Source organism: Ovis aries, chromosome 1 (genome assembly GCF_016772045.2).
Source record: "Ovis aries strain OAR_USU_Benz2616 breed Rambouillet chromosome 1, ARS-UI_Ramb_v3.0, whole genome shotgun sequence".
Taxonomy (NCBI): domain Eukaryota; kingdom Metazoa; phylum Chordata; class Mammalia; order Artiodactyla; family Bovidae; genus Ovis; species Ovis aries.
The window spans coordinates 145,712,940-145,738,898 of record NC_056054.1 but is presented as its reverse complement, the minus strand read 5'-3'; the positions used below and the strand labels follow the sequence as shown (position 1 = coordinate 145,738,898).

Sequence of the window (25,959 nt, the reverse complement as noted above, 5' to 3'; positions counted from 1 at the left end):
ATAGGTATGCAAAAGGAAGATAACTTTATCTCGCCACAGTGAAGTAGACAGTAGTGATCAATTTCTTTAAACACAGACCTGCACATACTCACGTATTTGTACCCTGGGGTCCCAAAATCCCAAGACATAAAACAAGGCTCATGGGACTTTATCATGTAGAGCTTTTAAATGCAGGATTTAGAAATAATCCAAAACACTTGTGGGAAAGTTTGCTTCCAAAGATTTTAGGTGGTCAGAATCAATTAGCTGTAAGTGTGCCCTGCTGACAACAGAAGAAATCTGCAAGTTGGGTAGAATTACTTAGTGTTATCCTCAGACGACTGACCACTATGTGCACCAGTCAAGTATTTTAGTTCTGGCACAGGTAATATTGTTATTAAGAATGTTAAAAACAATATTGTTAATACAATATTGTTAAAAACAATAGCTATTGTTTTGGGCAGTATATAATAGGCAATAGGATCAGTATCTTCTTGTGAAAGTGGGATATTAATAGAAAAAAAAGAGTTGGCATAGAGAGTAGGATTTTTTTTTTCACTATCACTTAGGGATATTTAGTCAGTTCATTCAAAAGCTGTAATAACTCAATATTAAAGGAGAGCCAGGCTACTGTAGATATCACTAATGATTGAGAAATCATCAATTTCCTTCTGGCTCCCTCCGATTTTAAAGGGGGGATTGTCCTAAAACTTGGCATATGGATGAGCAAACTAAGAGAAGTCTTTCCTTCATTCACCCCTTCATTCAGTGTGTGTTAATGCAACTTCCCCTATGACAGACTTTGAGTGTGATAGCTGGTGAAGAGTCAGCAGCTTGGTTTCACCAGAACAGTGGAGAGAGATGAAGTTACTTAGTTGGTAAATGGCAAGACTGACAGGTCTTGTATGCCATGTCAAAGAATATGAGTTCTTCACTTAAGGCAATAGAGAGATGCTGAAACATTTCAAGTAAGGAAGCATCATTTCTAATAACCATATGAAAAGGATCATGTTGGCAGATTTGTGGGAGATGAATTAGAAGAGAATACAAAACAGTGAAGGTCAAAATATTTATTGTAATAAATTATTTCAGTTTAGAACTGACACAGTGGTTCAAGGGATGTGGAAAGGACATCGAATGGAGAGATACAAGAAAGAGGTGATCAATCAGATGTGGAAGGAGAAGTTTAGGAAGATTCTCAAATATCCATTTAGCACAATGGAACAAAATGGCAAGTAAGATATGGATATGTGAATGTTTAGATCTTTTTATCTCAGAAATGGTGGGATGTGAAGAAAGATGTGAAAGATGAGGAAAAAATGGACCTCTCAACACTTAACCTATTGTTAGCCTTCTGTTGCTTGAACTCAAATGTATTCTTAATTAATATGGTAAGCATATTACTATTTATAGAGAAGAAAAAATAAATATGCTCACACCTATAGACATAGAGAACCTGTTGGATTAAAGCTTCTAAATAAAGAAGGAATCATAAGAAACTTCTCATGCATGCTGAAGACATTTTATCAGAAACTAAATGCAAAAATTACTTTCTTAAAGTAATATACTAAAGCCATGGCTATTACAATTGGGAACAAAAAGAACACACTGACTTTAGTGATCAAAAAGGAAAAGAAGGAAAGTGTGAGTTTTGGAAAAGAACCAAAATACTCAATACTTGCAGACATTCCACAATACAAATAATACAGAAGAGTAATTTTGATCATAGATTAACTGTGACAAAAGATAAGAACCACAAAAAGTCATGGCAGCAATGCTGGCAGTATTGCAAATTTGGGGGTTTTAGTATAAACTGTGGCAAATTCATACATTGAGATATTAATGCTATCTATTTATCTACCTCTCTAACATGGAAAATTTTCATGGCATGATGCTGACTACAAAATAAATTTCATTAGAGTATATAGATTAGTTCCATTAAAATACACATGGATATCTTCAGCAAAGTTTTTGCATGCTTCCATTAACATGCTACCAGTCTTGAAATTGCAACATGTGTGTATAATTAATTCAAACAACAAACTTTACATTAGACTTGTCACAAAAATAAACTTGTCTCTTTGTTCAGGGTATAACATCAAGGTCCTTGAGGACTTTTTTGGTTACCCATACTTGTTAAGTCCCACTGTTTTGTATGGAGATACATGGAAGTACCTGGTTTATAATTTCAAGAAGGAAGAAAGATACCGGATTTCCTGCTGATGTTCTGATGAACTCAGAAGGGGTGGCGAACTCTGGAATGAACTTAATTCTTTTCTGCCCTCAAGTAGAGTTTAGTTGCCTAGCAGCTGCATAACCACAGAACAGCATTTGGCATAGAATTTGTGGAAGCCTACCACTGTTTGTAGTGGAAAATGCAATTCAATTCATTAAAGAAAAAAAGGCAATGCAAAGAATCAGCAATCAGTTCAGTCACTCAGTCGTGTCCGACTCTTTGCAACCCCATGGACTGCAGCACGCCAGGTTTCCCTGTCCATCACCAACTCCTGGAGCTTGTTCAAACTCGTGTCCATTTACTCGGTGATGCCATCCAACCCTCTCATCCTCTGTCGTCCCCTTCTCTGGCCTACAATCTTTCTCAGCATCGGGGTCTTTTCTAATGAGTCAGTTCTTCACATCAGGTGGCCAGTGTATTGGAGCTGCAGCTTCAGCATCAGTCCGTCCAATGAATATTCAGGACTGATTTCCTTTAGGATGGACTGGTTGGATCTCCTTGCTGTCAAAGGAACTCTCAAGAGTCTTCTCCAACACCGCAGTTCAAAAGCATCAATTCTTCGGCACTCAACTTTCTTTATAGTCCAACTCTCACATCCATACATGACTACTGGAAAAACAATAGCTTTGACTATATGGACCTTTGTCAGAAAAGTAATGTCTCTGCTTTTTAACACTAGGTTTGTCAGAGCTTTTCTTCCAAGAAGCAAGTGTCTTTTAATTTCATGCTGGCAGTCACCTTCTGCAGTGATTTTGGAGCCCAAAAAATAAAGTCTGTTGCTGTTTCCATAGTCTCCCCATTTGTTTTCCATGGGGTCATGTGACCAGATGTCATGATCTTAGTTTTCTGAATGCTGAGTTTTAAGCCAAATTTTTCACTCTATTCTTTCACTTTCATCAGGAGGCTCTTTAGTTCCTCTTTACTTTCTGGCATAAGGATGGTGTCATCTGCATATCTGAGTTGATATTTTTCCTGGCAATCTTGATTCCAGCTTGTACTTCATCCAGCCCAGCATTTTGCATGACATATTCTGCACAAAAGTTAAATAAGCAGGATGACAATACACAGCCTTGACATACTCCTTTCCCTGTTTGGAATCAGTCTGTTGTTCCATGTCCAGGTCTAACTATTGCTTCTTGACCTGCATACAGATTTCTCAGGAGGCAGGTAAGGTGACCTGGTATTACCATGTCTTTAAGAGTTTTCCAGAGTTTGTTGTGATCCACACAGTCAAAGGCTTTGGCTTAGTCAATAAGGCAGAGGTAGATGTTTTCTGGGACTCTCTTGCTTTTTCCAGGATCCAACAGATGTTGGCAATTTGATCTCTGGTTCCTCTGTCTTTTCTAAATCCAGCTTGAACATCTGGAAGTTCTTGGTTCACACACTGTTGAGACCTGGCTTGGAGAATTTTGAGCATTACTTTGCTAGCATGTGAGATGAATGCAATTGTTCAGTAGCTTAAACATTCTTTGGTATAGTCTTTCTTTGGGATTGGAATGAAAACTGACCTTTTCCAGTCCTGTGGCCACTGCTGTCATTTCCAAATTTGCTGGTATATTGAGTGAGCACTTAAACAGCACTGCCTTTTAGGACTTGAAATAGCTCAGCTGGAATTCTATCACCTCCACTAGTTTTGTTTGTAGTGATGCTTCCTAAGGCCCACGTAACTTCAGCCTCCAGGATGTCTGGCTTTAGGTGAGTGATCACACCACTGTGGTTATCTAGGTCATTAAGATATTGTTTGGTATAGTTATTCTATGTATTCCTGCCACCTTTTCTTAATATCTTCTGCTTCTGTTAGGTCCATACTGTTTCTGTCCTTTATTGTGCCCATTACCACAAAGAACAACCCAGAAGAAGGTCATCAGCATATACATGGCACATTAGAAAAGGTTTATACCTAAGTATATTGAGGGTGTGCCGTACAACAAAGCAACATCGAAATTTACCACCTCATTGGTATTTGGTCAAAACTTTAAAAAAAACTGTTCTGAGAATTTCCATAGTACCTTTTATGACAATTATCTCTAAATTGTGTTATCTGTTGTATCAATTGTTTTCCGCTCTTTATACTAAGTTCACTTTTATTTTGTAATTTTAACTGCCTACAAAGAACAGCATGTTAAGAATTGTAGTTTTGCTTACCATTTATTTAAATGGTAAGAAATGTTTTAAGTTTCCTTAACTAGGCTTTATTTCCAGAAAATTTAAGACTAAAACATGAATATTAAAGACCAAAGGAGTTGTACATGTAGAAATGTACTTTAAATGCTTTGCCTTTGCAAATGCTACTGTTTTCATGTGCCAAACACAACGTCACACCTCTTTCAGACACACACATTACAAAAACTACAAGGAATTATCTTGGAGTTTTGTGTCAAAATCATCTGCAAATAAATGTATTTAGAAGGATTAGAAAGTAAAACGATAAGAGAAACATCAGGTTGATAACTGACCTCATTCAATACTCATTAATACCCCAGGAAATTTGTATTCTATGAAGATCTGAACATCTAAAAGAAATATACATGAAAAATCTTGAACTACTGTCTAACAAGTAAACCTAATTTTAACACATGTCAAAATAAGGTCAATGATTTTTCCATATTATCACCTTCTGTCTGATCATATATTGAAACATAGGGGGAGAAATCTCAAGGGCTATTTGCTGACTGCTTATCAATTAGATTAGAGTCCCTCTGAATGACTTGATTCCTAATTATACAGCCATAGAGTGATCAGAGACAATGTCTTTGCCAATGCAATTAACTTTTTTTTATGTGAGATTAACTGGATTTGATTCACCTGCATAACTTGCTTACAAGGTTAATCTCTCTTGAGACAGTAGTATTGTTTGGCAGTGTGGTACTATGTCAAGAACAGCTCTCACGTAGTCAGGTCAATTTAGTAACAAACTGGCACTGTGGAAAAATCCAACTTTGTATGCAACTGTAATACAATCAAACGCCAAGTCTCCTTGTACTTACGTCAATAATATTCAGAAAGCAAAGATTCAATTTAACCCCCAAATCATAAATCTGAAATGTGGTTCCATAATATATCTAAAGTTTCTTACTTATACGCTACATTGAAGGAAATTAAGTGCCCAGAGAATTTCTCTTTTCAACTGTATTCAGTCAGTGAATAGGACTATAAAATTGGCAAAGGCTGTGCCGTGACAGCTATTACTAGGACAACCTTAACAATTTAAAATAAGCTTTGTTTGACATTATAAGAGCAGCATTATGACAATAATTAGATAGGTAGGGTCCTTCAAGTTCTCTAAGACCAAAGCTATGCAGTAAAAGCACACGAGACCTAACCACTGCTTGTAAATCTTATCTCAACTTCAGCTGACCCAAGAGGATCCACCACCCAGTCGTGCCCATTAAAGGAGGAAGTCAGAAAGCTAGACCGAGTGTTATTTAAATAGGTATGTATGAGGGGCAGGGGTTATGACAGCGATTGAATGTGAATTACGGTGCCCTTCCAAAACAGACTGGATGATAACGATCAGTCTGCCTGACTGTGATTAAATAAATCCTGGCTGCACTAATTTCTTTTCTTGCCAAGAATTTTCTTTGTCTGAGAGGAACCATCCTGTGAAGCAAAAACAAACATAGGTAAATGTTCTCAGAGGGAAAAAATAAATGCCTTTCTCACCATTTCTAGAGGCAAAGTTTCATGTTATTGCTGATATGAGTCATGGTGGGAGCAGGGGACCTGTCTATTCATTTTCTACTCTATTTGAACACTTAGAGCTTGGCACATAGTAGGTGTTCAAGAGACATTTGTCAAATAAGTGAACAAATAAATATTTTGTTGTTTTAAGGTTTGCAAGTTATATTATTTAAAAGAACTAGATTTTATCTTTAACAATTACATTGATTTCAATAACACCTTATGTTTTGAATTCTTAAATGAAGGGCACACATTATCAATAAAGCATAGATATATCCTAAGGTACATTATGAGAAGATTTTATTTAGAAAAGAATATTAGTAAAATCCTGAAATGTAAGAGAAGTTAAAAATCCAGGAAATAAGAACAAGATGCTATAAATAAGAAATAATTCAGAAAAAGAAAGAGCTAGGAGATTTAACATCTAATTAATGAATTTATGCTTGACAGAAAAATAGAACAGATACAAATGAACAGTGTATTTTACTGAGTTGTTTGAATACAGCATTTTTAGATAAGATGCTTACTAAGTGTCTAATTAGTAAGACAAAAAAGTGCCAAACCAAGGCATGGTATTTGAAACATTTCCAAAACATGGGATAAAGAGAAAGTACTGAGTAAAGCTGAAAGAAAAATGATCACATAGGAATAAAGTACAGCAGACTTCTCAAGAGTAACAATACAAACAAATCGACACTTTAAGTGACACCTTTAATATTCTAAGCAAAAATATTTTTAAAAACTGGAATTCTATAACCAGCCAAAGTATCCATTGTTTTGGATAGAATAGAAACAGTTCGGTCTGGAACATGCTGAAGGCTCCAGAAGGAGAAATCTGGAGAAAAATACTGTTCTGTATACAAGAGGTAACTAAGAAAAAAATACAAATATAGGATACAGGAAACAGGGAAGCTAGCAGCAGAGGAAAGGGGAGATGAATGTCAGAATGAAGTTTCTGGGTAGATCTAAATAGCATCCACCCTGGTTGGACAGAGTAGAAAGTCTAAGGCCTCCAGAAAGGGTGTAGCAACAGTGGACTTACTAGCTAAACAGAATTTAGAGAAATTTAAATCTCTTGTTTCAGTTTCAAGAATTCATGACAGGTATAGCTAAACACAAGTAAAAGGAAAAATGGACTTATTATAAACACATTATTGATAGGGGAGATTTTTGCAGAAACTACCACTTCTGGCATTAATATGTCTACAGTCAATAATGTGTTAATTGAAAGAAGATGGAATATAAAGCCAGAAAAGTAATGCTATTATAACAGCATAACACTTAGCTCACAGTCCATATTTACAATATTATAACTTAAGTTATTGATATTAATATAATCAATGTTTCTGAAGTCAATATACTGAAAGGACAAAAAGAGGGTGAGTGCTGGTGAGAAACTGAGGAACAAGGTACTGGTAGGCCAAATCATCATCTTCCAAAATAAGAAGTCAAAGTAATGTATAAAATTGCAGAATAAGCACAAAGAAATATGAGAGCATCCCAAAAGAAAAAGCAAAACAGGCTTATAGAAATGTTCCAAGATGAGAACTGTGTGAGTATCCACATGAGGATATGTGTGCTGGGAGGAGGGGGCAAGATATCTCTGCATTTCATTGTAAGATTTGTAATACTTCTACTATCTATAAGAAATGTAGCAGAAAAATCATTTTTATGTATCATTTCTTTAAACATTTAAAAATCATTGGGAAAAATTTTCTTATTTTTTGGTTGTTTTTTAATGACAGTTCAATTCTGCATAATGGATATCTCAAGCTACCCATAATTGGAAATTTAATTATATACTTCAACTCTAGTTTTTTTTTGTCTTCAGGAACCCTAGAAGTTAATTAACATTTGTAAATTGCTAGAAAGTATTTTTTATGAAGACATAATGGCTTCCCAGGTGGTTCAGTGGTAAATCTGCCTGCCAAGCAGGAGATGCAGGTTCAATTCCTGGGCTGGGAAGGTCCCCTGGAGAAGGAATTGGCAATCTACTCCAGTATTCTTGCCTAGGAAACCCCACGGAAAAAGGAGCCTGGAGGGCTACAGTCCATGGGGTCACAAAAGTGTTGGACATGACTTAGCAACTAAACAGCAGCAGCAGACTGTGTTAAAGATTTTAGTGACCTTCTACGCTAGAATGCCTACTTCTAATTTGTACATGCCATACTGCCACTTAACTACGATGTTCTTTTCTAGTCAGCAAATATTAAAGAACACCATAAAAGAGCGGCCAAGAGGAGATACTCCACGTCCAAGGTCAGAGAAACCTCAGTAGGACTGTAGTTGCTGGAGCAGCTGTGAGGAGATATCCCACATCAAAGTGCAAAGGAGAAGCCCTAGCAAGATGGTTCAGTTCAGTTGCTCAGTCGTGTCCGACTCTTTGCAACCCCATGAATTGCAGCACGCCAGGCCTCCCTGTGAATTGCCAATTCCCAGAGTTCACTCAGACTCACGTGCATCGAGTCAGTGATGCCATCCAGCCATCTCATCCTCTGTCGTCCCCTTCTCCTCCTGTCCCCAATCCCTTCCAGGATCAGTCTTTTCCAATGAGTCAACTCTTCGCATGAGGTGATCAAAGTACTGGAGTTTCAGCTTTAGCATCATTCCTTCCAAAGAACACCCAGGACTAATCTCCTTTAGAATGGACTGGTTGGATCTCCTTGAAGTCCAAGGGACTCTCAAGAGTCTTCTCCAACACCACAGTTCAAAAGCATCAATTCTTCAGCACTCAGCCTTCTTCACAGTCCATCTGTCACATCCTTACATGACCACAGGAAAAACCATAGCCTTGACTAGACGGACCTTAGTCGGCAAAGTAATGTCTCTGCTTTTTATAATGCTATCTAGGTTGGTCATAACTTTTCTTCCAAGGAGTAAGCGTCTTTTAATTTCATGGCTGCAATCACCATCTGCAGTGATTTTGGAGCCCCCCAAAATAAAGTCTCACACTGTTTCCACTGTTTCCCCATCTATTTCCCATGAAGTCATGGGACCTGACGTCATGATCTAAATTTTCTGAATGTTGAGCTTTAAGTCAACTTTTTCACTCTCCTCTTTCACTTTCATCAAGAGGCGCTTTAATTCCTCTTCACTTTCTGCTATAATGGTGGTGTCATCATATTGAAGTTATTGATATTTCTCCCGGCAATCTTGATTCTAGCTTGTGCTTCTTCCAGCCCAGTGTTTCTCATGATGTACTCTGCATATAAGTTAAGTAAGCAGAGTGACAATATACAGACTTGACGTACTTCTTTTCCTATTTGAAACCAGTCTGTTGTTCCATGTCCAGTTCTAAGCGTTGCTTCCTGACCTGCATACAGGTTTCTCAAGAGGCAGGTCAGGTGGTCTGGTATTCCCTTCTCTTTCAGAATTTTCCACAGTTTATTGTGATCCACACAGTCAAAGGCTTTGGCATAGTCAATGAAGCAGAAATAGATGTTTTTCTGGAACTCTCTTGCTTTTTCCATGATCCAGCGAATGTTTGCAATTTGATCTCTGGTTCCTCTGCCTTTTCTAAAACCAGCTTCAACATCTGGAAGTTCATGGTTCACATATTGCTGAAGCCTGGCTTGGAGAATTTTGAGCATTACTTTACTAGCATGTGAGATGAGTGCAATTGTGCAGTAGTTTGAGTATTCTTTGGCATTGCCTTTCTTTGGGATTGGAATGAGAACTGACCTTTTCCAGTCCTGTGGCCACTGCTGAGTTTTCCAAATTTGCTGGCATATTGAGTGCAGCATTTTCACAGCATCATCTTTCAGGATTTGAAATAGTTCAACTGGAATTCCATCACCTCCACTAGCCTTGTTTGTAATGATGCTTTCTAAGGCCCACTTGACTTCACATTCCAGGATGTCTGGCTCTAGGTGAGTGATCACACCATCATGATTATCTTGGTTGTGAAGATCTTTTTGTACAGTTCTTCTGTGTATTCTTGCCATCTCTTCTTAATATCTTCTGCTTCTGTTAGGTCCATACCATTTCTGTCCTTTATCGAGTCCATCTTTCCATGAAATGTTCCCTTGGTATCTCCAATTTTCTTGAAGAGATCTCTAGTCTTTCCCATTCTGTTGTTTGCCTCTATTTCTTTGCACTGATCGCTGAGGAAGACTTTCTTATCTCTCCTTTCTATTCTTTGGAACTCTGCATTCAGATGCTTATATCTTTCCTTGACTCCTTTGCTTTTCACTTCTCTTGTTTTCACAGCTATTTGTAAGGCCTCCTCAGACAGCAATTTTGCTTTTTTGCATTTCTTTTCCATTGGGATGGTCTTGATCCCTGTCTCCTATACAATGTCACGAACCTCTGTCCATAGTGCACCAGGCACTCTATCTATCAGCTCTAGGCCCTTAAATCTATTTCTCACAGAACACGGTTCTGTCTCAGTCTCTGTGGTGTCCCTGGGTCTTGATGTGCACAAGGTTTGTTGGAACCCTCTTAAAGTCTCCAGCAGGAATGGAGTTTGATTTTAGACGTGAATTTACCCCTCCTACTGTCTTGCTATTTCTCACTTCCACTTATGATTATACAGTGGAAGTGAGAAATAGCAATACTTATGATTATACAGTGGAAGTGAGAAATAGCAATACTTATGATTATACAGTGGAAGTGAGAAATAGCAAGATGGTAGGAGGGGTAAATGTGCATCTAGAATCAAACCCCATTCCAGCCAGAGACTTTAAGAGGGCTCAAACAAACCTTGTGCACACCAGGACCCAGGGACCCCACAGAGATGAGACAGAACCGTGTTTGAGCATTACCTGTGGAGGTACAGGTCGGCAGTGGACTGCCACAGGGACAGCGGCTCCGGGTGCACCAGACTTTGGTATGGCATAAGCCCTCTTGGAGAAGGTCGCCATTAACCCCACCATACAGCCGCCAGAACTGCACAGACTGGGAAATACACTCTTGGAGGTCACAAACAGATCACTGTACCCCAGGATCCAGGGGAAAGGAGCAGTGACCCCACAAGAGTTTGACTCAGACTCTTGTGTCTAGGAGTCTCCAGCGGAGGCGTGGGTTTGTGGTGGCCTGCTGCAGGGTTGGGGGACTGAGTGTAGCAGTACATGCATGGGATCTTTTGAAGGAGGTCACCATTATCTTGATTGCCTCCACCATAGGTTGGCCCCAGGTACATGGCAGGGAGGGAACACAGATCCACCCAACAACAGCAAACTGGATTAAAAATTTGCTAAACATGGCCCCACCCACCAGAACAAGACCCAGTTTTTGCCCTCAGTCAGTCTCTCCTATCAGGAAGCCTCGAAAAGCCTCTTATCCTTCTCCATCAGAGGGCAGATAGACTGAAAACCACAACTGCAGGACCTAACAGAAGCAGAAGATATTAAGAAGAGGTGGCAAGAATACACAGAAGAACAGTATAAAAATGATCTTCACAACCAAGATAATCATGAAGATGTGATCACGCACCAAGAGCCAGACATCCTGGATCAAGTCAAGTGGGCCTCAGAAAGCATCACTATGAACAGAGCTAGTGGAGGTGATGGAATTCCAGTGGAGCTCTTTCAAATCCTGAAAGATGATGCTGTGAAAATGCTGCACTCAATACGCCAGCAAATTTGGAAACTCAGCAGTGGCCACAGGACTGGAAAAGGTCAGTTCTCATTCCAATCCCAAAGAAAGGCAATGCCAAAGACTGCTCAAACTACTGCATAACTGCACTCATCTCACATGCTAGTAAAGTAATGCTCAAAATTCTCCAAGCCAGGCTTCAGCAATATGTGAACCATGAACTTCCAGATGTTGAAGCTGGTTTTAGAAAAGGCATAGGAACCAGAGATCAAATTGCCAACATCCACTGGATCATCGAAAAAGCAAGAGTTCCAGAAAGACATCTATTTCTACTTTATTGACTATGCCAAAGCCTTTGATTGCGTGGATCACAATAAACTGTGGACAATTCTGAAAGAGATGGGAATACCAGACCACCTGACCTGCCTCTTGAGAAACCTGTATGCGGGTCAGGAAGTAACAGTTAGAACTGGACATAGAACAACAGACTGGTTCCAAACAGGAAAAGGAGTACGTCAAGGTTGTATATTGTCACTCTGCTTACTTAACTTATATGCAGAGTACATCATGAGAAACGCTGGGCTGGAAGGAGCACAAGCTAGAAACAAGATTGCCAGGAGAAATATCAATAACCTCAGATATGCAGATGACACCACCATTATAGCAGAAAGTGAAGAGGAATTAAAGTGCCTCTTGATGAAAGTGAAATAGTAGGTGAAAAAGTTGGCTTAAAGCTCAACATTCAGAAAACTAAGATCATGGCATCCAGTCCCATGACTTCATGGGAAATAGATGGGAGTAAAGGCTAACAGCGGGAACAGTGTCAGAGTTTATTTTGGGGGGCTCCAAAATCACTGCAGATGGTGACTGCAGCCATGAAATTAAAAGACGCTTACTCCTTGGAAGGAAAGTTATGACCAACCTGGATAGCATATTCAAAAGCAGACACATTACTTTGCCAACAAAGGTCCATCCAGTCAAGGCTATGGTTTATCAAGGCTATGGTCATGTATGGATGTGAGAGTTGGACTGTGAAGAAAGCTGAGCACCGAATAATTGATGCTTTTGAACTGTGTGTGGAAAAGACTCTTGAGAGTCTTATGGACTTTAAGGAGATCCAACCAGTCCAACCTAAAAGAGATAAGTCCTGGATATTCTTTGGAAAGACTGATGCTAAAACTCAAACTGCAATACTTTGGCCACCTCATGTGAAGAGTTGACTCATTGGAAAAGACTTTGATGCTGGGAGGGATTGGGGGCAGGAGGAGAAGGGGACGACAGAGGATGCGATGGCTAGATGGCATCACCAACTCAATGGACATGAGTTTGGGTAAACTCTGGGAGTTGGTGATGGACAAGGAGGCCTGGCATGCTGCAATTCATGGGGTCTCAAAGAGTCGGACCCGACTGAGTGACTGAACTGAACCAGTCTAATCACATGGACCACAGCCTTGTCTAATTCAATTAACTATGAGCCATGTCGTGTATGGCCACCTAAGACGGACAGGTCATGGTGGAGAGTTCTGACAAAATGTAATCCACTGGAGAAGGGAATGGCAAACTACTTCAGTATTCTTGCCTTGAGAACCCCATGAACAGTGTGAAAAGGTAAAAAGATAGGACACTTAAAGATGAACTCCCCTGGTCAATAGGCGCCCAATATGCTACTGGAGATCAGTGGAGAAAAAACTCCGGAAAGAATGAAAGGATACAGCCAAAGTAAAATCAACATCCAGTTGTGGATGTGACTGGTGATCGGAGCAATGTCTGATGCTGTAAAAAGCAATATTGCATAGGAACCTGGAATGCAATGTCCATGAATTAAGGCAAATTGGAAGTGTTCAAATAAGAGATGGCAAGAGTGAACATCAACATTTTAGGAATCAGCGAACTAAAATGGACTGGAATGGGTGAATTTAACTCAGATGACCATTATATCTACTACTTTGGGCAAGAATCCCTTAGAAGAAATGCAGTAGCCATCATGGTCAAAAAAAGAGTCGGAAATGCATTACTTGGATCCAATCTCAAAAACAACAAAATGATCTCTGTTCGTTTCCAAAGCAAAACATTCAGTATCATAGTAATCCAAGTCTATGCCCCAACCAGTAATGCCTGAGAAGCTGGAGTTGATCGGTTCTATGAAGACCTACAAGACCTTTTAGAACTAATATCACCAAAAGATGTCCTTTTCATTATAGAGAACTGGAATTCAAAAGTAGGAAGTCAAGAAACACCTAGAGTCACAGGCAAATTTGGCCTTGGAGTACAGAATGAAGCAGGGCAAAGGCTAACAGAGTTTTTCCAAGAGAATTCATTGGTGATAGCAAACACCCTGTTCTAAAAACACAAGAGAAGACTCTACACATGGACATCACCGGATGGTCAATAGTAAATTCTGATTATATTCTTTAGGTATGACCTAAATCAAATCCCTTATGATTATACAGTAGAAGGGAGAAATAGATTTAAGAGACTAGATCTGGTAAGACAGAGAGCCTAATGAACTATGGACAGAGGTTCATGACATTGTACAGGAGACAGGGATCAAGACCATCCCCAAGAAAAAGAAATGCAAAAAAGCAAAATGGCTGTCTGGGGAGGCCTTACAAATAGCTGTGAAAGAAGAGAAGCAAAAAGCAAAGGAGAAAAGGAAAGTTATACTCATTTGAAGGCAGAGTTCCAAAGAATAGTAAGGAGAGATAATAAACCCTTCCTCAGTGATCAGTGCAAAGAAATAGAGGAAAACATTAGAAAGGGAAAGATTAGATATCTCTTCAAGTAAATTAGAGATACCAAGGGAATGTTTCATGGAAGGATGGGCTCAATAAAGGACAGAAACTGTATGGACCTTAGAGAAGCAGAAGATATTAAGGAGAGGGGGCAAGAATACGCAGAAGAACTGTACAAAAATGATCTTCATGACCCAGATAATCACAATGGTGTGATCTCTCACCTAGAGCCAGACATGCTAGAATGTGAAGTCAAGTGGGCCTTAGGAAGTATCACTATGAAAGAAGCTAGTGGAGGTGATGGAATTCCAGTTGAGCTATTTCAAATCCTGAAAGCTGATGCTGTGAAAGTGCTGCACTTAATATGCCAGCAAATTTGGAAAACTCAGCAGTGGCCACAGGAATGGAAAAGGTAGTCATTCTGTCCCTAAGAAAGGCAATACCAAAGAATGCTCAAACTACTGAACAATTGCACTCATCTCACACTGGTAAAATAATGCTCAAAATTCTCTAAGCCAGGCTTCAAGAGTATGTGAAGTGAATTCCAGATGTTTAAACTGGTTTTATAAAAGGCAGAGGAACCAGAGATCAAGTTGCAAACATCCACTGGATCATGGGAAAAGCAAGAGAGTTCCAGAAAAACATCTATTTCTGCTTCATTGACTATGCCAAAGCCTTTGACTGTGTGGATCACAATAAACTGTGGAAAATTCTGAAAGAGATGGGAATACCAGACCACCTGACCTGTCTCTTGAGAACTCTGTATGCAGGTCAGGAAGCAACAGTTAGAACTGGACATGGAACAACGGACTGGTTCCAAATAGGAAAAGGAGTACGTCAAGGCTGTATATTGTCACCCTGCTTATTTAACTTATATGCAGAGTACATCATGAGAAATGCTGGGCTGGAAGAAGCACAAGCTGGAATCAAGATTGGGAGAAGATATATCAATAACCTCAGATATGCAGATGACACCACCCTTATGGCAGAAAGTGAAGAACTAAAGAGCCTCTTGATGAAAGTGAAATAGTAGGTGAAAAAGTTGGCTTAAAGCTCAGCATTCAGAAAACTAAGATCATGGCATCCAGTCCCATCACTCCATGGGAAATAGTTTGGGAAACAGTGGAAACAGTGTCAGAGTTTATTTTGGGGGGCTCCAAAATCACTGCAGATGGTGACTGCAGCCATGAAATAAAAAGACTCTTACTCCTTGGAAGAAAAGCTATGACCAACCCAGACAGCATATTAAAAAGCAGTGACATTATTTTGCCAACAAAGGTCCATTTAGTCAAGGCTATGGTTTTCCAGTGGTCATGTATGGATGTGAGAGTTGGAGTATAAAGAAAGCTGAGTGTCAAAGAATTGATGCTTTTGAACTGTGTTGTTGGAGACGATTCTTGAGAGTCCCTTGGAATGCACGGAGATTCAAGCAGTCCATCCTCAAGGAGATCAGTCCTGAGTGTTTTTTGGTAGGACTGATGTTGAAACTGAAACTCCAAAGTTTTGGCCACCTGATGCGTGTTCTGACTCATTTCCAAAGACCCTGATACTGGGAAAGATTGAAGGCAGAAGGAAAAGGGGACGACAGAGGATGAGTGGTTGGATGGCATTATCAACTCAATGGACGTGAGTTTTGGTAAACCCCAGGAACTGGCGATAGACGGGGAGGCCTGGCGTGCTGCAGTCCGTGGGTTCACCAAGAGTTGGACACGACTGAGCGACTGAACTGAACGAAAGATGAAATACAAATAGGTTTACTAGAAAACATTTTTCTGGATATAGAGCACCAAAATAAAATAAAGAAGGCTTCATTATACAAAGTACACTAGTCATTTTATTTTCTCTAAGAATTGAGGAATCAATGTACAGGAGGGGTCTTTCTCAAACAATAGTAGTCACAATCTTGAAATATTTAAGCCATCATGACTCTTTTTAATGTTTTTTTTTTCCTTGGTTTGGATTTTTTTTCAGTTTCAACTATGGAACTTTGCTTTTTCCCACAACTTATACTGTACCTATAACCCCTTAGGTCAGTTCTGACTATACCACAATATAAATGTTTCTCTGCTCCTTAAATCAATTGTTCCAGAAGAGCTGCCTGTAGATAAATTTGATCTCTTTGGTTTACAGCTGTTTTCAAAATAATTTAGAAGTCCCTCCTGGAACTCCTGACATAATTAGTGAAATTCTGTAGTTCTAATCATGTTTTTAAAGAAAGTAGAGTAAATATGTCATAACACAGTCACATTTGATACATCTAATTACTTGGGTATTAACAATAAACACTTTCAGTTTTCTTCTGAAGGCAATATATAGAGCTGTAATGCAATATTTTTCTGTTCTGAAGCTGGTGGTATAGAAGCTGCAGTAGAATAGAGATGATTGTTTCTTTAAATAGCACAGCTGTACTTGTGGGTTTTCAATGCTAGTGTTTGGTGACCACTAATTTCATATCTTAGCAGGCAAAACTGTATTTTATTCATTACAAGTGAAGCACATTCTGAGACTCTTAAAGGTGACTGCATGATATCTAAGGGCTGAATGGATACTTGTCTGAACTCCACAGGACAGAAACTAACATGCACACTTGAAACAGTTTTGTTTTTACTGTTCAGTTCCTTTCATGAAGTATGGGATTTCTCCTGGTTTTGTCCTTTGGGACTTCAAGCTACTTAGTAGCCACAAGGAGTATGACTAGAGATTACCTGGTACTCAGAGCAATTGAAAAGAGAGGTCTGCATGCCAGCACATATTCATAAAGCACACCTAACACTCTAAATGTAATGGAAATCACACTAGGGCTCCTTTTTGCATCATGGCATTCCCATTACACCATGGGTGGCACATCCCAAGCTACCAAAGAAGTTTATTTAGGGATGCATGCCAGCTTCTGATGCCATCCTCGGCGTGTTCTGGAGGAATGACATGGTATCTTAGATTATGCACAGATCCAGAAGATTATTTTACTGGCACAAAAAGAGTAATCTAAAATTCACAATTATCTCATGTTTTTAAAAAACACATTGTATCTATAACACTGACTGTTTTATTCATATATATATATATATTTTATATATATAAATGTATATATATACACACACACACATCTATATATAAATATGTGCACGTGAGTATGTTTGAGTGTATTCATATAATATATAACTCTATACAGATAGTTGAATGAGACTTCAATATTTCTGAAAGATGTTTCATTTTCCAGTATCTTGAGGATCTCCATTTTTTCCCAATTTTCTGTCACTGTATTAATATTTCTCTTTCAATTTTCCACAGCTGCTCAGTATTTTCCTTACTTTTGTTTATTCCATCATCTTTATCATCTCTAATTTCCTCCTAATGTTTTCTTTACTACTTCTGTGATACAGATCTAGTCATATTTTAACTAAAATTAACTAAATTACTCCAACTCAAGAGGCCCTTGGTTCTTAAAGTTGAAGAAACATGAATATCATAGCAAAATAGTTTATTAACTTTTTTCTATTTTTTGATTCTCTGTGTATATCTAGCAAGCTAGTCTTTCTATCATGAGCTAAAACTGCAAGTAGCTCAATCTGAGATTTTTTTTTAAAGTAGAAGACAAAATGAAATGACTTTACAGTGTACTCTCTAATTTCTAAAAGCCTTATCTCATGTCATGTACATAATAAATATTTGAAAAAGGCATCACAATGGAATGAGTGTAAACTTTAGACAGATATAATCTCCAACAGATTCTGAGAAAGAGTAATTTTTAACATTTTGATGAAAGGCAAAATCTAATAAATATATAGGAATGAAGCAGGTAAATTGTTTCAAAAGCTTAATTTTCTTCAAATCAAAGATTTCATCTGAAAGACAAAACGAGAAAACAAGACAATTCTAGTTTATTCAGCTCACTACAAGTCATAAGTAACCATACCTATACGGCCCGGTGTTTGCTATTAGCAAAAATATTTAAAAGCGAAGAAAGAGTAGATAATAAACAGCAATTGATAAAGTAAAAGAGAGTTTTACCAAAGACAGTCAGCTCTGCCGGATCACTGTCTCTCTCTCCCACCATGTTGGTGCCCACACATGTATACATCCCGGCATCACTCTTTCTGGTATTGGAGATCATTAGTTTCCCACCACGGATCTGTTAAAATTGGAGGGAAAAAACAAAAAAAGAAGTAAATAAAGGAAAATGGAGAAGAAAAGAAACAGAGAAGGAAAGGTTATTAATAAAAAATCTTAAAAAAGTAAGCACATAATTTTTCTCTAGAAGAAATAGCTGAGTGTCTAAGACACAAAACTCCTCCACTCTTTTGGCATCTTTTAAATTCTGCTTCCAGGTAAGCCTCCATATTCTCTTTTTAGAGAATGCTTCTTTAAGGCAGTCTTCCTCTCTCTTGCCTGATCCTATTTCGAGACTTGTGACTGCTGCCATTAAACCTCATGGTTGGTCTTCACTCTGAAATTCTGTTGAATGAATTTCTATTGACATCTGTCATCAGAAAGAAGCACTAGATATTTTATTTGGATAATATAATGAGATCCAATTGACTCAAAAGAATTCAATGAGTATTTGTTGAGTACTTTTATTGGCTGGGCAGTGTTCTAGGTCTTTGAGATTCAGCAGTAAATTAAATAGTAAAAATCTCTGTCTTCATGGGGTATTTGTTAGCATTAAAATTATCTTTGTCTCAACTGTATTTATAAGACAACTTCTGAAGAGGGATGTGAGGTTGAAAAAAACAAATAATTTTTTTGAATGATGAGTATGACTTGGTACAAACTGTTGGCTTTGTATATGTGGCCCCTAAATGTTTCTTAAATAAGAAGCATTTCTGTTTGAATAAACAAATATAATGATGTTAAAATATTGTTTGTTAAGAGGATACTACAGTAGAATAAGCTTTTCAGTAAGTGTATTATCAACTTACAAGTTCTTTTCCAATTTTTAGGTTTTTTGTGTTTTTAGCAATCACTCTTAAAGAGATATGAGATGAGAACACGCTGGTTTTCTCCTTTACTTTTTAACTTCACAGGCAGACAGAACTCAAGTTTCATCAGACATATTTCAGGCTCTAAAACTAGCCATGTCATAACAAAGTATTTCAACATTTTTTTAGACTTAGGAAGAAAAGATCATCAACCTTTTCTCAACTAAATGCAGTAGAACAGATGATAGGTTATGAACCATGGAGGCCATTTCTCCTCCCCTTGAAAACGAAACTGACAGTATAATTTGATTTGTTCAGTGGAACTAAAGCAACATTTCACCGGAAGAAAGGCACTTGTACGTAGGAACTTGACTGCTTACTGCAGTTGGAACCCTGAGACAACTATGGGAATTAGCTCAAGCCGACTGCAAGCTTAGTCACTTCAGTCGTGTCTGCCTCTTTGCAATGCCATGGACTATAGCTCACCAGGCTCCTCTGTCCATGGAATTCTCCAGGCAAGAATACTGGAATAGGTTGTCATGCCCTCCTCCAGGGGATCTTGCCAACCCAGGAATCAAACCCGTGTCTCTTATGTCTCCTGCACTGGCAGGCAGGTTCTTCACTACTCATGCCACCTAGGGAGCCCCTAGCCCAAGCGAGTCCGCTGGAAAATGGGAGGCTAGGAGGAGAAGAACCAAGATGGCTGGCTTGAGAGGTAGTCAATGGCCAGACATGTGAGTTCAGGAAAGTTATCCTAGATCATTCAGCTGCCAGAACACTTTCAAACAAGCCACAGAAGCTGGAGAATGCTTAGCAAAGATCAACCAACCTGGCTGAGAGCAAAGAACGGCCAACTCAGGCACAGAATCACAGAGTAAATGCAATGGTTGTATTGTGGGGTGATTTGTTACAAAGCAAAAATTTAATGATTACAAACACAAAAAAGAAAATCTTGAACAGGAGCACATTTTCCCAAGTTTGGTAGCCAAGCACAGGCCATTGGGAACCACATGATCTTTCACTAGATCTCCACAGTGTCCACAGTTCAAAACAGAATACTCATGTGAATATGCTGTGATCTTTGCATGGCCTCTCTGGTTCTGTGTTATGATATAATCACAATGTATACATAAGAATAAAATCTCACTTATAAGATATTTTTAAAGATAATAGACACCCAGACTATATGGACATTTTAATAGAAATGGCACATTTGTTCTGTTAAATGACACATTATTTTAAGTAAAATATATTTATTCTTAGTTATTGTACTGAGTACAAAAATTGTACTAAGAACAATGTCAGAAGTTTGAGGCATTATCTACTATTTCAGTGACCAGCTCTCATAAACTCCACATACTAATGTTGAGTAGATCCTCTGAAAAAATAATCTGTATACCATTTCTCTAACTTTTTACCATTTTCTGGATGTTTTGTCTTTATATTAATCAACTGATTAATGATGATCAATTTCCCTTGAAAATGGATTATTTTTCTGTAAGGGTCAAACTGTAGAACTTGGCAGTTATTTTAAGATTGATTTTACTTTACATTTCTTAAACTTTGAAATGAATTCTCATAATATTTTAGTTATAAATATTACATTGGAAAAACTGGAAAAGAGCTTGAAATATTCACCACCACAAATTATTTCCTCTTATAATTTTGAAAGTAGTGTGAAAAGAAATGTTTTAGTTAATACAGCTAATGGTCGTCATTTACATTTTGACACTTAACGTACTGCATGATCAATAAATGCATCTGGAGTTCCTAAAAAGAGCTTTGACATCAATATTCTGCTACAAAGATACATTTACATATTCAGATTGGTCCAGTTATTAGTATAACATATACACTTTATTTATATAATTTTTATCTCTTTGAGGCCTCATTCTAAAGTTTTCATTTGGGTATCCTTTTTCAGTCTTTTCAATATAGTGTAAGTAGTAATTAGCACTCAAATAGAGTTCTATAACTTTATTAATGATAAACAAATAATATAAATAAAAATAATAAAAGTAATATAAATAAAATATTATAGATAATATAAATAAAATACATCTATTTTAAAGCTTGGTATCCAACCCCTCTGGGCATCCATTCTAATTTTACTCACACTTATTCTTTCTTCCTTGTCATCAATTCGAATTTTGTCTTTTTTCCAGTAGATAGTAGGTTCTGGGTGTCCCCGGGGAGGCTGGCACTCCAGGATTGCAGGCTCTCCGGCGGCCACTACAACATCTGTGGGATTTTGCCGGAAGTCATCTCGTAACACTGAAGAAAAATAATTGCAGTAAAAGAAAACTCAGAGACAGTAACTTTAGGTTTCTCTTGCAAAAGGTAACTTCAAGTCTTAAACATGCCCATCTTAAAATATGTCAGTGCCAACCTGAGTGCTCATCAACAGAGAAGTTACTAGTTATATGATTATGAATCTCTTCTATAAAATCTGAGTTGAAAATGAGATAAGCTGGAGGAAAATAAGATGAGAAACACTCATGATGCAGTTTTGAGATTTAATACAAACTCAAGGTACAAAACTGTTTAGGTAATATGATCCTATTTTTCTATTCAAAAGCATATAGGTATACATACATGTATATAAATACATTAAAATTAATTGCTATGCTTGTTAAACTTAAAGCCCTGAAACATGTCATATGCACAGGGTCTGGGAGCATGTATGCACGTCAGTCAGGGAGGGGAAGTGGAGTGTGAACTCTCTGAGAAACACTTTCTGGTGACATGAATATGGACAAGATCCACACTGTTTTCATCACACTTCCGAAGACAGATTCATTGTTCACCCTTGTAACGCACTAGCACCCACATACACAGGGCTACATTTTCATTCTGTCTGCATCTCCACCTGCCGAGCGACATCTGGGCAGCGTGACATTCGGAGCAGAGATATCCCTTATAGCAGCTTTGCCAGTCTGAATTTCCCCTCCTTTCATTAGGAGAACAGCAGGTTGGACCTCCATTGTAACCTCCGAAAATCTGGCATGCCTGGCTCTCCAAATGTCACCTATCTATCTCTGCACTTTTCTTCCCCTGGCAAGATGAAAAGCCTGGAGAAATGACTCCCTCCTATCACACTGCAGAATGCTGATTGATTTAGCAAATAAGGACTATATCTATTTTAGGGTAAACATTCAAAAAAGTAGTTGAGAAAACAGGTGGAGGAGATGAAGGGGTACAACCTACCAGTTATAAAATAAATCAGTTATAAGAAAGTAACAGACAGCAGAGGGAATATAGCCCATGTTTTATAATAACTTTGTATCATGTGTAATCTATAAAAATATTGAATCACTATGTTGTATGCCTGAAACTAATGTAATATTGTAAGTGAACAATACTTCAATGAAATTTAGTTGAAAGCAGCTAATATACCACATAACACAACAGCCTCTGCTTTTTATAACCAATTTGACTTTTTCTGTTCTTTGATATTCTAACACTGACAAGTTTTTTTTCTCAATATACTTTGGGCTAGAACAAACAATCACACACTCACACAAATACATGTGTGTATATGTATGTGTATGTATATGCATGTACACACACATATATTTTATGTATGTAAATTGGTCGAGCTATTTGAGACTGGTCAAATTATCTGAAATCAAAATTGGGCAGCTTGTGCTAGCCTGGTATGTAAATCATCTGCTGCAAACATGGATTAGGTCAAACCAACTGCTTTTGATGTCCCATAATGAGACCCACTTCAGCACTCTGCTTCTTTGTTGGGCTAAGTCTCCAGGTTAATTGTCATTCTCCAAATAAATAAAAATCCCGTCCTGAAAATAGGTCCAGAGAGAAAACTGAGTGACTTTTAGGGCTTTTCTTTTCTTGCTTCTTGCAACAACATGGTTTTCCATCTTAATGAAGTCATGGCCTTTTATGAGATTAGAGAACCTTGTCTCCTATTGAAGGAGCCATAAGAAAAAAGTGAGCACAAATTGCTCACTCTCAGTTTATAAGCTGATTAATTTACTGCTTTAGCTGCTGTGGAAATGTGTTCCATTTGAGCAGAGTGAACTGCATATTTTTTGAGTTCTCTTGTCTAACTGGCAAGAAAGATGTGATTTATATGCATAGGGGTTTGCTTCTGAATGGGCTGAGAGAAGTGTGCGTTAATGTGATGTTCCAACAGGAGGGGAAGAAGGGGTTAACACTGTGGTTCTCTATTGCAGGTAAATCCTCAAGGGATAGTAAGCTGGTGACTCATTTATATTCTAAATAGAGAACAGCTGCCTATTTATGCAATGTTAAGACCTGCAAAAATATGGTAACAGGGTGGTGAGCACCCCTACAATATCCGGTCCTGGCAGCAAATGGTGTTTTGGCAGGCCCTCAATCTGTTCCAAAATGACACATCTGGCCAGTTGGAGGACCTTGTCCAGAATGGTCTACTCACAAATCATAAGCCAAAAAGCCTCCACTCAAATGGCACTTAAGACCACTGCAAGTCATTCAGAAACACAGTATTACATCAATTTGCAACAAACCAAATTAAGACCAAAAAAAAAAAAAAAAAAAAAAGTCCTTTGACATAGGAGACAAAAAAGGAGAAAAATATCATAACAAACTAAGGGCTGCTACTCTTAAACAATATAACATGTGTTTATGGCATTCACACAAAAAAAGAAAATGACTCCAATTTGCAAATGAAGCCAAGAAATTGAACATCAACTGTAATTTCAGGCTTTCAGACTATTCACCCAGAGAGTAGGGTGAGATAATAGTATAATTGGTACTGTACCCTCTTCAACTTGTAAAAGGCTCTTTGGGGGTTTGTAGAATAATTCATTTTTGCTCAGTGACACCATTTCTTTCACCCTGTGTCTTTGGGGGTACTAAAATATTTTCTTTTCTCTCAAGACATTTTGGAGAAAAATAACCCTTTCAGGAGAGTCTAGCACAGCAACAAAGAATCTTAGAAATAAGTCTTTTTTTTTTTTTCTCTTGGAAAGTTGTTATTTTAATTGAGGGATAATTACAATATTGTTGTAGTTGATTTCTTCCATATATCAACCTGGATTAGCCATAGGTAGACATATGTCCCCTCCCTTTTGAAACTCCTTTCAAACTCCCACCCCATCCTACCACACTCTAGGTTTTCCTCCTTCCCACCTGGAAAAGGTAATTTTTACTCTTCTCAAATCATATAAATGTTCTGACATTTGCTTATATGTGTCTGAGGTTTGTATACCCCTTAGCAAGTATAAAAACAGTAAAATTAAATAGTGTTTACCTATTTTTGGCTAATTCTTAGTTTCTGTTTTGGATTTTGCCCTGTGCTTTATCACAAGTGATTTAAAAAAAAAATGGGCGGTGTTCTTTATAGTAAAGGATTTATATATATGAGTAAAGGGAACTGAAACAGTTCCATAAATATAAAAAAGTAAAGCAAGTCCAAATTGAGTCTATATATATATTTTTTTCTCATTAAGCCCCTATTCTAGAAAAAACAAACAAACAAAAAAAAAACAGAGCCACATTTTCACTGTGGCTTGAGAAGTAAGCCAAAACAAGAACAGGCAGCAATATGTATATTACCTAGAGCTCCAAACAAAGTCTTTAAATAGAGTGAAGAGAAATAAACATGAACTGAAAAGAATCTGGTTAAAACGACAAAAACTGGGAGTGGGGTAGTGGTAAGCAGTACTTAAAAGAAAAAAAAATATAATAGGTAGACTTTTGATATAGTACGTGCTTTGCAGATCTAAGTTTAGAATACAAGGGCTCAAATCTCCACAGGGAAAAACAGAAATGTAGTTGGCTAGAACCCAAATATTCATTTCTGTATACGAGCTGAAAAGCACAAATGAGAGTTCACTGAGCTAGTTATAGCCTGGATTAGACCTGAATTCTTTTTACATTAACATGCACAGTGACTTAGAAAGTTATTCTGGAACATCAGTAGATTCAGAATTACTACTGTGTTTGATACGATAGAGTTCATATTCATGACATGAATATCTATAACAAATTATTTCAGTTCTACAGAAGATAATACTACAATATACTTCGCACAGTCTAATAAAATGGTTAAGGAATACTGTATTAAACAAAGATGACATGATGGGGCCTGTGGAAGGCTTTGGAATGACCTATTTATATGGTAGGTAAGTTTAGAGTGTGAATCCGGTCTGACTCTAGAAGGAAATGGCAACCCACTCCAGTATTCTTGCCTGGAGAATCCCAGGGACGGAGGAGCCTGGTGGGCTGCCGTCTATGGGGTCGCACAGAGTCGGACACAACTGAAGCGTCTGAGCAGCAGCAGCAGCAGCAAACCCTACATCAAGTCATTATGCTACAATGATTTGTAACAGCACCTGCGTCTATCTTTCCTGTCACCGCTGCCCTAGTTCAGGGTGTCTTATCTCTTCCTTAATTACTTCAAGAGTATTCTACTTAAACTTTTCGTCTGATTTCTCTTTTAATCTCTCTACTGTGGCTATTATGAGTTTGCTAAAGTGCACATATGATCACATCCATTACCTTTTCACAACTTTTATTTTATTTTTTTTTTAATTTTATTTTTTTTTTTTAAATTTTAAAATCTTTAATTCTTACATGCATTCCCAAACATGAACCCCCCCTCCCACCTCCTTCCCCATAACAACTTTCTGGGTCATCCCCATGCACCAGCCCCAAGCATGCTGCATCCTGCGTCAGACAGACTGGCAATTCAATTCACATGATAGTATACATGTTAGAATGTCATTCTCCCAAATCATCCCACCCTCTCCCTCTCCCTCTGAGTCCAAAAGTCCGTTATACACATCTGCCTAAATTCCATATATATGTGTTAGTATACTGTATTGGTGTTTTTCTGGCTTACTTCACTCTCTATAATCGGCTCCAG

General features: G+C 38.0%; 1 protein-coding gene across 45 annotated transcripts in view; it reads right to left on the bottom strand.

The window, feature by feature from the left end:
- Positions 1–25,959, bottom strand: part of ROBO2 (roundabout guidance receptor 2) — a 669,055-nt gene that overhangs the window by 176,584 nt on the left and 466,512 nt on the right. For all 45 annotated transcript variants that reach the window (XM_060416312.1, XM_042230259.1, XM_042230263.1 and 42 more), the window contains exons 3-4: positions 21,199–21,356; positions 18,175–18,295 (exon numbers count right to left, since the gene is read on the bottom strand). In XM_060416312.1, the coding sequence (XP_060272295.1) occupies positions 18,175–18,295; positions 21,199–21,356 (279 nt within the window). The remainder of the gene's footprint in view (positions 1–18,174; positions 18,296–21,198; positions 21,357–25,959) is intronic.